The 14,403-nt window shown below is 48.2% G+C and overlaps 1 protein-coding gene across 7 annotated transcripts in view; it reads left to right on the top strand.

The window, feature by feature from the left end:
* tox2 (TOX high mobility group box family member 2) overlaps positions 1 to 14,403 on the top strand; it is a 274,812-nt gene that overhangs the window by 235,838 nt on the left and 24,571 nt on the right. For 6 of the 7 annotated variants that reach the window (XM_070896484.1, XM_070896483.1, XM_070896486.1 and 3 more), the window contains 2 exons: positions 807 to 1,058; positions 6,602 to 6,829. In XM_070896484.1, coding sequence (XP_070752585.1) covers positions 807 to 1,058; positions 6,602 to 6,829 — 480 coding nt within the window. The remainder of the gene's footprint in view (positions 1 to 806; positions 1,059 to 6,601; positions 6,830 to 14,403) is intronic. The other variant, XM_070896489.1, reaches the window with a different exon arrangement.

Genomic DNA, 14,403 nt, shown 5'->3' with positions numbered 1-14,403 from the left:
CTCAGCGTTGGGGAGTTAGGAGCAAGGCGTGAAGGCCATGGGGTCTTTCATTTTCCCAGAGGGCTGCAGCATCATAGAACGAGTTGCTAGGGCAGGTCAGTGAAGCAAACAATATAAATCTGTTGATGTGTTCAAGAGTGAGCAGAGAATGAAGGAAATTATGAGAAGACAGATGTGTGGGCTCGAGCCAGGAAAGGGCATAGCTTTGTTGGGAGAACGGACTTTTCCTAAAGCTGATCTTCCAATTGCTTCCAGATGAAAAAATACGAAAATTACCCAATTTATTATTCACAAATGGGTGAGCAGAATGGCTTTCAGATCCTACTCCTGCTCCTGTGAAATTTTTATAAAGTTTTGTTCATGAGGGCCCTCCCAATTTCAAGCGCATTCCTCCATCTAGGGCTGGAAGGTGACCCAGACTGAAGACTTCTCCAGAACCCACTGGCCCACAGCAGTCTGCCATCAGTAAATACCTTCTTTGTTTTACTTCAGCCATTCCTGGTCACAAAATGGGATTGCAATACTTCCCTCATGTCTGCCTAGTGACCTGGCAAAGACTGGAACTCAACATTAGACCATCCTGGAACCCTGGGCCAATGACCCTGGGACCTGGGCCAATGACCCTGTGACCCTGGGACCTGGGCCAATGACCCTGTGACCCTGGGACCTGGGCCAATGACCATAGAGAAGACCAATACATAGCTGTGTTTTTTTACTGGAATGATTTTTCTAAAATAAATGTTACAGAAATGAGTTCCTAGCCCAGGCAACTAACGTGCTGTTAAAAATTCATCTTTCTTCACCAGATGCATGGAATGGGCCATCTCGAGGGTCCTCATTACGATTCAGGACCTCAACACCCAATGATCAGTCGGTCAGGAATACTGCCGCCTAGTCACATGTCTGCCATTAGCCATTCACAACTGAATGCTCAGGTCAGCCTGAACGTGGGCAGAAGCGGTCTGACTCATGGCTCTCCCTCGCCCCCCGGAAGCAAGTCAGCTACCCCCTCGCCCTCCAGCTCAGCACATGAAGAGGAGGCCGACCCCCTGTCCAAGGTACAACTAAATATTTGCTTCTACCTGCCTGACATTGGTTCCTTTGTTCCGTAGCCACTGTGGATAACCGTCCTGTGCACAGCCTGCCTTCAATGTTGAGGATGTGTCCAGAACAGCTCCAAGGTAGCCTGGCGCTCAACTATCTCCATCAATTTTCAGTCCTTCACAATTATTGACAGCATAGAATGAACATCTCTTAATGATAATAACATTATAAACAGACATTCAAAAAACAAGAGACTAAATTCCTTAATTAGAGATCAATAACCAGGGGGCATAGTTTTAAAGTAATTGGTAGGAAATTTAAAGGGGAGTTGAGGAGAACCTTTTTTACCCAGAGGGTGGTGGGGGTCTGGAACTCGCTGCCTGAAAGGGTGGTAGAGGCAGAAACCCTCACCACATTTAAAAAGTGGATATGCATTTGAAGTGCTGTAACCTACAGGGCTACAGACCAAGAGCTGGAAAGTGGGATTATGCCGGATAGCTCTTTGTCGGTCCGGACACGATGGGCTGAATGGCCTCCTTCTGTGCTGTAAATATTCTAGGATTCTATGAGAAAAAGAGAGGCTAAAAACACACAGCAAGTTGATCAGAGTCTGAAAGAGGAAGGCTATTTATATTTTTGTGTGAATTTTATACTCATGTCGCGGTTTGGAACAGTTTCCATTTTGAGCACCTGGTGTTGGTATCAAGCACTCCCGGGGGGGGGGGGGTTATAGGATGGTGAGATGGGGAAGGAGAGCAGTGAAGGAGAGAGGGAATTGGGAAGGGAGAGGGAAGGAGAGAGGGAATGGGAAAGGGAGAGGGAAGGAGAGAGGGAATGGGAAAGGGAGAGGGAAGAAGAGGCAATGGGGAAGGGAGAGGAAAGGAGAGAGGGAATGGGAGAGGGAAGGAGAGAGAGAATGGGGAAGGGAGCGGGAAGGAGAGAGGGTTTGGGAAAGGGAGAGGGAAGGAGAGAGAGAATGGGAAAGGGAGAGGAAAGGAGAGAGGGAATGGGAAAGGGAGAGGGAAGGAGAGAGGGAATGGGAAAGGGAGAGGGAAGGAGAGGGGGAATGGGAAAGGGAGAGGGAAGGAGAGAGGAAATGGGGAAGGAAGAGGGAAGGAGAGAAGGTTTGGGAAAGGGAGAGGGAAGGAGAGAGAGAATGGGGAAAGGGAGAGGGAAGTCAGTCAGTTCGAATACCCTTTTTTCTATTAGACAGTTAAAATAAATTGTATCTTTTCTCCTCCCAGTAATTGATTAATTGCTGCTCCTCAGAAAGGATTTTACAATATATAAAAATATAATTTCATTCGAATGGTATATAGAGTAATTTCTAATCGAATTTTGCAAAGAACAGAGCCCCAGCCTGTTCGCCTTTCCTGATGGGTACAAACTCTCAGTTCTGGTATCATTCCTGTGAATCCTTTCTGTAGTTTCCCAATGACTCAATATCCTTTTATAATCGGGAGACCAGAGCTGTTGACCATACTCCGTGTGTCTAACCCCTCCCCACTATTTTATTGGGTACCACTTGTCCCGCTGAGACCGCTGTGTTGGGGGTGTACCTCTCAGCAGCAAATCACACCTTGGTGTCCCCCTCGACTCTCCACCACTTTCTCCCTCTTTGAGCATCTCACCCTATTCCACCCTCTCTCCTCTCATCTACAAGTCTCGCTCGTTACTGTCCATCCAACTACCATAAAAATGGTATTACCCTGTTTTGATATTTCTTCACTACTTTCCTCCCTCTGCCTCTGCACCGAACGGCTTCTCGTCCTCGGTGATTTCAACCTCCATCTCAATTCATCATGCTCTCTCTCCTCTGAGTTCACTAGCCTCCTAACCCTCTGTCCTCCCTCCATGTAAACTCTCCAACCCAAATTCACAGCCAGCCCCTCGGCCTTGCCATCTCTCGTGCCCTCGTTACTCCCTTTGTGTCAATCGCAGATAAGGCCAACTCTGACCACTACCTCATATCGCTCTCCACTCACATCCCCCTACACCCCCAACCCCTCCTCCTTCTGTGCCCGCTCCTGGAAAAAACTCTCTCCCGACTCTCTCACAACTGCACTTATCAACTCCCAACTGTCCAGCTTTTGGCCCTCCATTCACCATGCCATTTCTGCAGCTACCGATCTCAATCACACCCTCACCACCACCTTTGATGCCCTAGTCCCTGTTAAAACAATTACTCTCTCTCATCCTGGCCGTTCCCCCTGGTACAGCCCTGATCTTCGCTCCCTGAAGTCCAAGGGACACAGACTTGAATGGATGTGAAGGACAACTGGTTTAGCCATTCACGGCCAGATTTGGCTGGACCACATAAATCATTATCGGGCACTACTCTCGTCTGCCAAAACTGCTCACTATTCCAGAATCATTCTGGAATGTAAAGATAATCCCTGGCTTCTATCCTCCACTGTTAACCGTCTTCTTAAACCCCTCTCCCCAGTCTCCACCCTCACCTCCGACAACAAGTGTGAGGAGCTCATGGACTTTGTCTCTAAGATTGAGACCATCCGTTCGGTTGCCTCTGCATCTTCCCTTCCTTCCCCAGCCCACCAGGCCAGACTTCCTTTAAGGTCCCTCCTACCCTAGGCCATCTCTGACCACGACCTCGCATCGCTCTCCACCCACATCCCCCTACCATCACGCCCCCTAACCTCACCTCACATCATGTTCCAGTTTCTCTCCGATCTCCCCTCATGACGTCTCCAAGCTCATCCTGTCCATGAGACCCACTTCCTGTTCCCTTGACCTTATTCCCACCAAACTGCTGACCATCCAACTTCCTTTTCTGACTCCCATGTTAGCTGACATTGTTAACGGTTCGCTCTCCTCAGGTACTGTCCCCCTCTCCCTCAAATCTGCCGTCATCACCCCTCTTCTCAAAAAAACAACCCTCGACCCCTCCGTCCCAGCTCCAACCTCCCTTTTCTCTCCTTGAATGTGTTGTCGCCTCCCAAAACTGTGCTGCAACTCTATGTTTCACGCCTGCCACAGCACTGAAACGGCTCTCATCAAAGTTACAAATGACATCCTTTGTGACTGTGACTCCTCATCCTTCTTGACCTGTCTGCAGCCTTTGACACGGTTGACCTCTCTATCCTCCTCCAATGCCTCTCCAGCATCGCCCAGCTGGGTGGGACTGCACTCGCCTGGGTTCCATTCTTATCCATCTAATCGTAGCCAGAGAATCTCCTGCAACGGCTTCTCTTCCCGCCCCCGCATCGTTACCTCTGGTGTTCCCCAAGGATCTATCCTTGGCCCCCTCCTATTTCCCATCTACCTGTTGCCTCTTGGCGACATCATCCGAAAACCCAGCGTCAGTTTCCACATGTACGCTGCTGGCACCCAGCTCTACCTCACCACCACTTCTCTCCATCCCTCCACGGTCCCCACAACCCCCCGAGATGTCTGCGCTGCTCTAATACTGCTCTCTTGACCATCACTGATTATAATCGCTCCACCATTGGTGGCCGTGCCTTCTGTTGCCTGGGCCCCAAGCTCTGGAACTCCCTGCCTAAACATTTCTACCTCTCTACCTCTCTTTCCTCCTTCAAGATGTTCCTTAAAACCTACCTCTTTGACCAAGTTTTTGGTCACCTGCCCTGATTTCTTCTTATGTGGCTCCGTCCCAAATGTTTTGTCTCCTAATGCTCCTGTGAAGTTCCTTGGAACGTTTCACTATGTTAAAAGTGCTATATAAATACAGGTTGTTGTTGTTGACTGTCACTAACACAGCCTCCAGTTTGGGAATGTTGCTGAATGGGGTTGTGCTGCCTCCTCTGGAGCCCCAGTGGAGAAGGCTTCAGCACACCTGACCACACCAGTGCCGCCTCCGGTTAGTATAGAAATACTGGCGCTGCGATTTCCATCGTCACTGGCTCCTGACAGACCCGACATCGCCTGGAACAATCGGGCAGTGTGGTTTCACCGCACTAACCTTCTCCAGCCATCAGGGAGCGATGTCCGTGTGCTGCCTGTGGTGTGTAAATGGGGCATCTCCCCACTTCTACTGGAAGTGCTTCTGTACAGGGGCTTTAATGGGTTTACATGTCGCGGTCGGGGTAGGAATTGGAGCTCATTGTGCCTGTTTTTCCGAGCAGTAAAGGGCGGGGGCGGGGGGCAGGGGCAAAAAGGACCAATTTCAGGGCACAATCAGGGCACGAGTCTCGCACCCAATCTGCGCCTGCACTGCCGTCGACATCAGATTGGTATTGACGACATTGCAGGCGTTCTAGTTGGCCACCTAAAAAGGGCTTTCGACCCCTTACAGATGTGTGAAGACCGTTAGCTGAAATCGTTTGCCAATGATTGGAGCATATACCAGGAAGGTGCTGGTACTATGACAGCAATCTGTGTTCGTACAATCAAGGGTTAGTCATTCATGGAGAAAGTAGCTCTTTGAAGGGAGAATCGTGGTGACCATCTTTTGCCAGTGTTTTTATTCAGACAATTAGTGCTGGCACTGGGGGAAAATCTGCAGGGCTGTGGGGAAAGGGCAGTGGAATGGCACTCATTGGATCGGTCTATGGGAGAGCTGGCAGATTGGCCAAATGGCCTCCCTCCATGCTGTGTGATTCAGTTACTGGGCTCAGCAACGATGGAGATAAAGGAAACTTAGCATCAATGAGGAGTTAAGAGCCCGAGGTGATCTGCACGTTGTATGTTCTGTTCCCATTTACATGTCCAGACAGCTTTGAAGGGCCCATCTTTCTGAGTGGAACTAGGGCTGCTCACTCGCCACGATTGGCCTGGAGACTGCAGGAATTGAAGATTCATCTCCAGGTCACTGAGAGCATTACCCAGGGAGGGAGACAAATCATCAGGCCGTTAAAAAAAGTGTTCTTTAATTTTCTTTGAGCACTTTTGTTCATTAGTTATAAAAATATTGGAATTCGGAAAAATGGCTGCTTGTCTGAGAGTCAAGAATCATCCAATAGGGTCACGACGTGTCTGTTCGATTTCTGATTGGTCTGGGGGCGGGGCATCGTTAAGATGGACATCCTGTGGGGCCCATGGCGGGAGTGTGGGGGTGGGGCATGGTGAGGATTGACATCCTGTGTGACCAATGGCAACAGCGTGGGGGGGGCATCGTTCGGATGAACATGCTGGGTGACCAGTGGCAGGGGTGTGGGGGCGGGGCATAGTGAGGATTGACGTGCTGGGTGACCAATGGCGGGAGTGTGGGGGCGGGGTGTGGTGAGGATTAGCGTGCTGGGTGACCAATAGCGGGAGTGTGGGGGCGGGGTGTAGTGAGGATTAGCGTGCTGGGTGACCAATGGCGGGAGTGTGGAGGCGGGGTGTGGTGAGGATTGATGTGCTGGGTGACCAATGACAAGAGTCGGGGCAGTTAGAGGCAACAGGTCATGTGAAGAAGCCTCCAGCAATACATTCACCCAAACTTGGCGCCCATAATGAAACCCTGCGATAGACAACAAAGATAGGCCAACTTTATAAAGCTGATGTATCTGCTAAAAGTTACGCACCAGGTAGGGATTTTGTGCAATGTGACAGGTAATGAAATCAGGGCTGAATTCACCAGCTCCTTCCCTTACAGATCAGCGGCGAGAAGAGACCGTCAGTGGACATGGGCAAGAAAACAAAGACACAGAAGAAGAAGAAGAAGAAGGACCCAAACGAGCCACAGAAACCGGTCTCCGCCTACGCCCTCTTCTTCCGAGACACACAAGCGGCAATCAAAGGGCAGAATCCCAACGCCACCTTCGGGGATGTTTCCAAAATCGTCGCCTCGATGTGGGACGGTCTAGGAGAGGAGCAGAAGCAGGTAGGGGGAGAATCACACAGCGTTCAGGTCTTTGTTTGGCTGCATTGTTTGCAATTGCCAAGATTTCAAGAATTGTCTTCAATTCACTCGATTATTGGTTCAACCAGAAGATATAGACTAACAAGAAATGGAAAGTTATTAAAAGCAATATTGGGAGAGTAATATCTAGATTCAACTGCGCATATGTGCATTCACTTACTCTCACACTCATGGGGCTAGAACCTCCAACTTTTTGGGCGTTATTTCCGACATGGGCGGTAAAAAAGGGTTTTCAGATCGCCGGCTTCTCGCCCATTCTCAAAACACCTAGTTTACATTTTTGAAAATGGGTGTTACCGCGAGCGACATCAAATGGCCGGTAGCTTTAAATTTTTTTGAACTTCTGCCGTAAAGTGAGGCCGTCCTCAGCAACGGCATGGCAACGCTCGATTCCCACGATTCAGGAGGTCAAGGGTCATCATGACATGCGCAGAAGAGGAGACAGAGAGAGAGGGAGCTCAGAGGCACTGAAAGCATGTGTGGGTGTGGTGTGAGCTTGTCTGGTTGTTGTGGGAGGCATGAGGGAGATTCACCAGCAGCAAAAAGCCCACTAAGCACCAAGAACATAGTTGGCACCGAGTTTTTGTCCAACAAATAAGTTATAATGTGGAAGGGATGGAGAAAGCCCTGGAGCTGATAGCCAGGAATACTGGTGGCAGAGGGCTCCCAGTGGTCCCAGAGCACCGCACTGCACCCCAAGGTGCCACATCCCCATTGCCAACTACACGAGCGCTAGCAGCAACATCTTGCTTATAGCTCGGAGCACGTTCCCACCTCGGGACTGTCCTCTCCCGTATCCATCCAAGCAGCGGTTCAGCCATCACGCCCCCCCCCCCCCCTCTAAGGAAGCGTCGCCTGAGCACCTCATCGGCCAGGCGGCTTGAAGTCACGAGGGGAAGGGTTAGAGGTGGTGAGGAGAAGCAGGGGGTGGGGGGGGGGAAGGGTTGGTTTGTACAGAAATACTGATGATTTCAGACTAATGTTCAGTTTAAATGTTTTTTATTTAACAAAACCTTGTGGCACATTGGCTCAGATAGCTGCACCATTACATGCTGCTGATTCCTTAATATCAAAGGGTATAGTCACACTTAACTTCAATCAAGTTAAACTTTAACTGTCACCAAGGTGATGCCCACCATTGATGTATCACCTGCCCACCCAGCAATGTGTCAGCCTTGTAAATAACACCAATGTTCTTTCAGGCAAAGCGATCATTGATGAGCTCCTGACGTAAGGCTCTTGCAGCTATCATGCCACCATGCGCCCTTTCATGCGGTCTACAGGGGAGGCGGGGACATGGCTTCATCGTCAGCCTGATTGTCTGGGCCGATGCCAGGGTCCGCCTCCTCGTCCTCCTCTTCCTCTCTCTGGTGAGGTGGACTATCAGACTCATCAGGCAATTCATGTCCCCTCATCACCACAAATTGAGCTACCTGCTCAGGGTGGTATTGGAGCATGCCTTCTGAGCGGTCCAGGCATCTAAAGTGCTGCTTCATCACTCCAATGGTTTTCGCCATGATATTGCGAGTTATTCTGTGGCTCTCGTTGTAGCGCCTCTCGGCCTCGGTGTGGTTATCACACAGGGGGGGTCATCAGACAGGTGGCGAGGTCATATCTTTTGTCCCCAAGCTTCCAGCATTGACCTTGTGGCTGATTGTTAAACAAGTCAGATACAGTGCTCTCATGCGGTATGTGAGCATCACGGATGCTGCCCAGAAATTGAGCATTCACTGCCAGTATAATTTGCTGGTGGTCGACAACCAGTTGGACATTCAGGGTATGGAATCCCTTGCGGTTCCTGAAAATCTCAGCACCTGAAAAGGTGCCCGCATTGCGATGTGCGTACAGTCTATTGCTCCCTGCACCTTCGGGAAGTTTGCAATTCTGGAGAATCCTAGAGTCCTCTCACTCTGAGCCTCCCTGGTCATAGGGAAGCTGATCAAGTCCCTCCTGCATGTGTACAGGGCTTCAGTGACCTGTCTAATCCACCTGTGTGGCATGCTGAGAAAGTCCGCAAGTGTTTCCAGCTGTGGCCTGAAAAGAACCCGAGGCGTAGAACGACAGTGCCGTGGTGACGTTAACCTCGACGGACAGTGCAGTACTGATGATGCTGGCAGGCTGCAGGTCTCCCCTTATCAGCTGGCATACCTCAGTGATAACCGTTTTGTGGAAGCGCAGTCTCCGAAGGCAGATGGTGTTGGGCAAGTTGAGGTAAGAATGCTTCTCCTTGTACTTGCGGGGGGTGTAACGTCTGGTCCTTCTCATCTGTCTGTCACTTCGTCCATTGGGCACATAATGCAGTGGAGCGTTCCTTCGGCGATGTCGAGTCTGCTGCATGTATTTGGTCACCAAGAGAGGGTGAGAAAGGACAGGCCCCATTGCAGTAGTGCTCTGTTTTCCACCGACTGCTCACAAACAAGAAATGTCCCAACGAAACACACCTCTTCAATTCCAATCGGTCACAGTGTGATCAAGATGTTTTTAGCGATGTTTATGTTATGTATATAATAACTCGATAGACTGAATACTGTAAACTAACACAGGTATAAACCTGGCTCTGCTTTATTAGGGCCCAAAGTGATTACATTACATGATGGCTTGCCTTTTATACCTGGGCCACACACACGTGCGTATAGCCCAATGACCTCCAACAATGGCGCCACCTGGTGGCTAGTAACCCCAAGCATACATACATGACAATATCCCCCTTTAAGATATTAGTAACAGTCTTTTCACAAATTGAGACGGTCTGAGGCTTTCTGCTCCCGAGTTGATTGTCTCAGTTCAACTCCAGCCTTGGGTGAACGTTCTGAGTCTGTTATGACTGGGGGCTGGGGCCGATCTGATGGGAGAGGCAATGACCATGTCAGGGATTGAAAGTCCAGATTCACTGATGACAGCGGAGTCCTCTGATGACTGAGGGTAGGTTGGTTGGTCACTGATTGTGTCTTCCTCAAACTGTTCCGGTTCATCCGTGTGCCACAGCTTTATCTGATCAACATGTTTCCTGCATGTTTGTCCATTCTTGAGCTTGACGATAAACACTCTGTTACCCTCCTTGGCCATAACAGTACCGGCGATCCACTTGGAACCTTGACCATAATTTAATACATACACAGGATCGTTAACAAAAATGTTGCATGACACAGCAGCGCAATCACGATACCACTGCTGACTTTGATGTTTGTATTCAACATGATCGTTCAAGTCAGGGTGGGCAAGAGAGAGCTTGGTCTTGAGACCTCTCTTCATCAATAATTCAGCAGGGAGACCCTGGTAAGTGTTTGGGGTCTTATCCTGTACCTAAGCAATATGCAGTGAACCTTGAGTTACACGTTTCATATTCTGCTTGATGGTTTGGACAGCACGCTCTGCTTGACCATTAGATGCGGGTTTGAATGGTGCTGACCTCACAGGTTTGATACCATTGAGTTTTATGAACTCTTGAAACTCCAGACTAGTGAAGCAAGGGCTGTTGTCACTTACAACGATGTCAGGCAGACCATGAGTGGCAAACATGACACGAAGGCTCTCAATGGTAGCTGTGGATGTACTGGATGACATGATTACTGGAGACGTGAATTGTCTAGGATAGACTGGCGAATGATACTTAAAGGGTTGACAGTGGATAGGCAATGGCAGACATTTAAAGATCACATGGATGAACTTCAACAATTGTACATCTCTGTCTGGAGTAAAAATAAAATGGGGAAGGTGGCTCAACTGTGGCTAACAAGGGAAATTAGGGATAGTGTTAAATACAAGGTAGAGGCATATAAATTGGCCAGAAAAAGCAGCAAACCTGAAGACTGGGAGAAATTTAGAATTCAGCAGAGGAGGACTAAGGGTTTAATTAGGAGTGGGAAAATAGAGTATGAGAGTAAGCTTGGAGGGAACATAAAAACTGACTGGAAAAGCCTCTATAGATATGTGAAGAGAAAAAGATTAGTGAAGACAAATGTAGGTCCCTTGCAGTCAGAATCAGGTGAATTTATAATGGGGAACAAGGAAATGGCAGACCAATTGAACAAATACTTTGGTTCTGTCTTCACTAAGGAAGACACAAATAACCTTCCAAATGTACTAGGGGACCGAGGGTCTAGCAAGAAGGAGGAACTGAGGGAAATCCTTATTAGCCGGGAATTTGTGTTCGGAAAATTGATGGGATTGAAGGCCGATAAATCCCCAGGGCCTGATAGTCTGCATCCCAGAGTACTTAAGGAAGTGGCCCTAGAAATAGTGGATGCATTGGTGGTCATTTTCCAACATTCTATAGACCCTGGATCAGTTCCTATGGATTGGAGGGTAGCTAATGTAACCCCACTTTTTAAAAAAGGAGGGAGAGAGAAAACAGGGAATTAGTTAGCCTGATATCGGTAGTGGGGAAAATGTTGGAATCAATTATTAAAGATGTAATAGCAGCGCATTTGGAAAGCAGTGACAGGATCGGTCCAATTCAGCATGGATTTATGAAAGGGAAATCATGCTTGACAAATATTCTAGAAATTTTTGAGAATGTAACTAGTAGCATGGACAAGGGAGAACCAGTGGATGTGGTGTATTTGGACTTTCAAAAAGCTTTTGACAAGGTCCCACACAAGAGATTAGTGTGCAAAATTAAAGCACGTGGTATTGGGGGTAATATACTGACGTGGATCGAGAACTGGTTGGCAGACAGGAAGCAGAGAGTTGGGATAAACGGGTCCTTTTCAGAATGGCAGGCAGTGACTAGTGGGGTACCGCAAGGTTCAGTGCTGGGACCCCAGCTATTTACAATATACATTAATGATTTAGACAAAGGAATTGAATGTAATATCTCCAAGTTTGTAGATGACACTAAGTTGGGTAGTAGTGTGAGCTATGAGGAGGATGCTAAGAGGCTGCAGGGTGACTTGGACAGGTTAGGTGAGTGGGCAAATGCATGGCAGATGCAGTATAATGTAAATAAATGTGAGGTTATCCACTTTGGTGGCAAAAACAGGAAGGCAGAATATTATCTGAATGGTGACAGATTAGAAAAAGGGGCAGGTACAACGAGACCTGGGTGTCATGGTACATCAGTCATTGAAAGTCGTCATGCAGGTACAGCAGGCGGTGAAGAAGGCAAATGGCATGTTGGCTTTCATAGCGAGAGAATTTGAGTATAGGAGCAGGGAGGTCTTACTGCAGTTGTACAGGGCCTTGGTGAGGCCACACCTTGAATATTGTGTACAGTTTTGGTCTCCTAATCTAAGGAAGGACATTCTTGCTATTGAGGGAGTGCAGCGAAGGTTCACCAGACTGATTCCCGGGATGACAGGACTGACAAATGAAGAAAGACTGGATCGACTAGGCTTATATTCAGTGGAATTTAGAAGAATGAGAGGGGATCTCATAGAAACATATAAAATTCTGTCAGGATTGGACAGGTTAGATGCAGGAAGGATGTTCCCAATGTTGGGGAAGTCCAGAACCAGGGGTCACAATCTAAGGATAAGGGGTAAGCCATTTAGGACCGAGATGAGGAGAAACTTCTTCACTCAGAGAATTGTGAACCTGTGGAATTCTCTACCACGGAAAGTTGTTGAGGCCAGTTTGTTAGATATATTCAAAAGGGAGTTAGATATGGCCCTTACAGCTAAAGGGATCAAGGGGTATGGAGAGAAGGCAGGAATGGGGTACTGAGGTTGCATGATCAGCCATGATCATATTGAATGGTGGTGCAGGTTCGAAGGGCTGAATGACCTACTCCTGCACCCATTTTCTATGTTTCTATGTTTCTATTATACTTTATCCACTTGGAATATGCATCTACCACAACTAAGAACATCTTTCCCAGGAAGGGACCTGCAAAGTCGATGTGGATCCTGGACCAAGGTTTAGATGGCCACGACCACAGACTCAGCGGCGATTCTGCTGGTGCTTTACTTAGCTGCATGCAAGTGTTTCACTGATGCACACATGATTCCAGATCAGGGTCAATTCCAGGCCACCATACATGAGACCTGGCAATGGCTTTCATCATGACAATACCGGGATGAGTGTTATGTAGATAATGCACAAATTTCTCTCTGCCTTTCTTAGGCATAACAACACGATTACCCCACAGTAAACAATCTGACTGAATGGATAGTTCGTCTTTGCGACGGTTGTAAGGTTTGGTCTCATCACCCATTTGCTTGGATATGGCAGACCAATCACCACTAAGGACACAACGTTTCACAACCGATAATATCGGGTCCTGGCTGGTCCAGGTCTTAACTTGTTGAGCCGTGACAGGGGTTCCTTCACTTTCAAAAGCATCGATAACTAACAGTAGGTCTGCAGGTTGTGGCCTCTCCACCTCCAGTGTGGGCAACGGCAGACGGCTCAGTGCATCGGCACAATTCTCAGTGCCAGGTCTGTGGCGACTGACATAATCATAGGCAAATAACGTCAGCGCCCATCTCTGGATGTTGGACAATGCATTGGTATTGATACCTTTGTTTTCTGAAAACAATAAAATGAGTGGCTTGTGATCTGTTTCCAGTTCAAACCGAAGACCAAACAGGTACTCGTGCATCTTTTTAACCCCATACACACAGGCTAATGCTTCTTTTTCTACCATGCTGTAGGCTCTTTCCGCCTTTGACAAACTTTTAGAAGCATACGCAACAGGTTGTAGTTTACCCGACTCATTAGCTTGTTGGAGTACGCAACCAATTCCATATGACGAAGCATCACAGGGCAATACTAGACACTTACACGGATCATAATGTACCAGCAGCTTGTTAGAGCAAAGCAGATTAGTGGCTTTCTCAAAAGCTCTATCTTGAGACACACCCCAAACCCAGTTGTCACCTTTTCTTGGCAGCATGTGCAGTGGCTCTAATAAAGTGCTCAATCTAGGTAGGAAATTAGCGAAGTAGTTGAATAGACCCAGGAACGAATGCAGCTCCGTCACATTCTGAGGCTTGGGTACATTTTTGATGGCCTTGGTTTTCGAGTCCGTAGGCCTGATGCCGTCAGCAACAATTTTCCTCCCCAGGAATTCGACTTCCGGTGCCATGAAGACACACTTCAAACGTTTCAGTCTGAGTCCCACTTTGTTCAGACAATGTAGAACCTCTTCCAGGTTGTTCAGATGTTTGGCGGTGTCACGACCTGTGACATCTTGGAACACGACGGTTCTAGGGACATACTTCAGTAGACTCTCCATGTTCCTCTGAAATATGGCTGCAGCCGAGCGAATTCCGAAAGGACACCTATTGTAGATAAACAGTCCTTTATGAGTGTTGATGCATGTAAGTTTCTTTGATGTCTCGACCAGCTCCTGTGTCATGTAGGCCGACGTCAGATCCAGTTTTGTGAACGACTTCCCCCTGGCTATTGTTGCAAACAGGTCATCATCCTTCGGTAACAGGTATTGATCCTGTTTCGAAACTCAGTTGATCATAACCTTGTAGTCTCCACAAATCCTGACAGTGCCATCACTCTTCAACACAGGAACAATGGGGCTGGCCCATTCGTTAAATTCGACCGGTGATATGACCCCTGGATGGAGTCTGTCCAGTTCG

This window comes from Pristiophorus japonicus, chromosome 12 (assembly GCF_044704955.1).
Source record: "Pristiophorus japonicus isolate sPriJap1 chromosome 12, sPriJap1.hap1, whole genome shotgun sequence".
In the NCBI taxonomy this organism is placed as follows: domain Eukaryota; kingdom Metazoa; phylum Chordata; class Chondrichthyes; family Pristiophoridae; genus Pristiophorus; species Pristiophorus japonicus.
The sequence above is the reverse complement of the archived record's forward strand: the minus strand, read 5'-3'. Positions and strand labels throughout refer to the sequence as shown.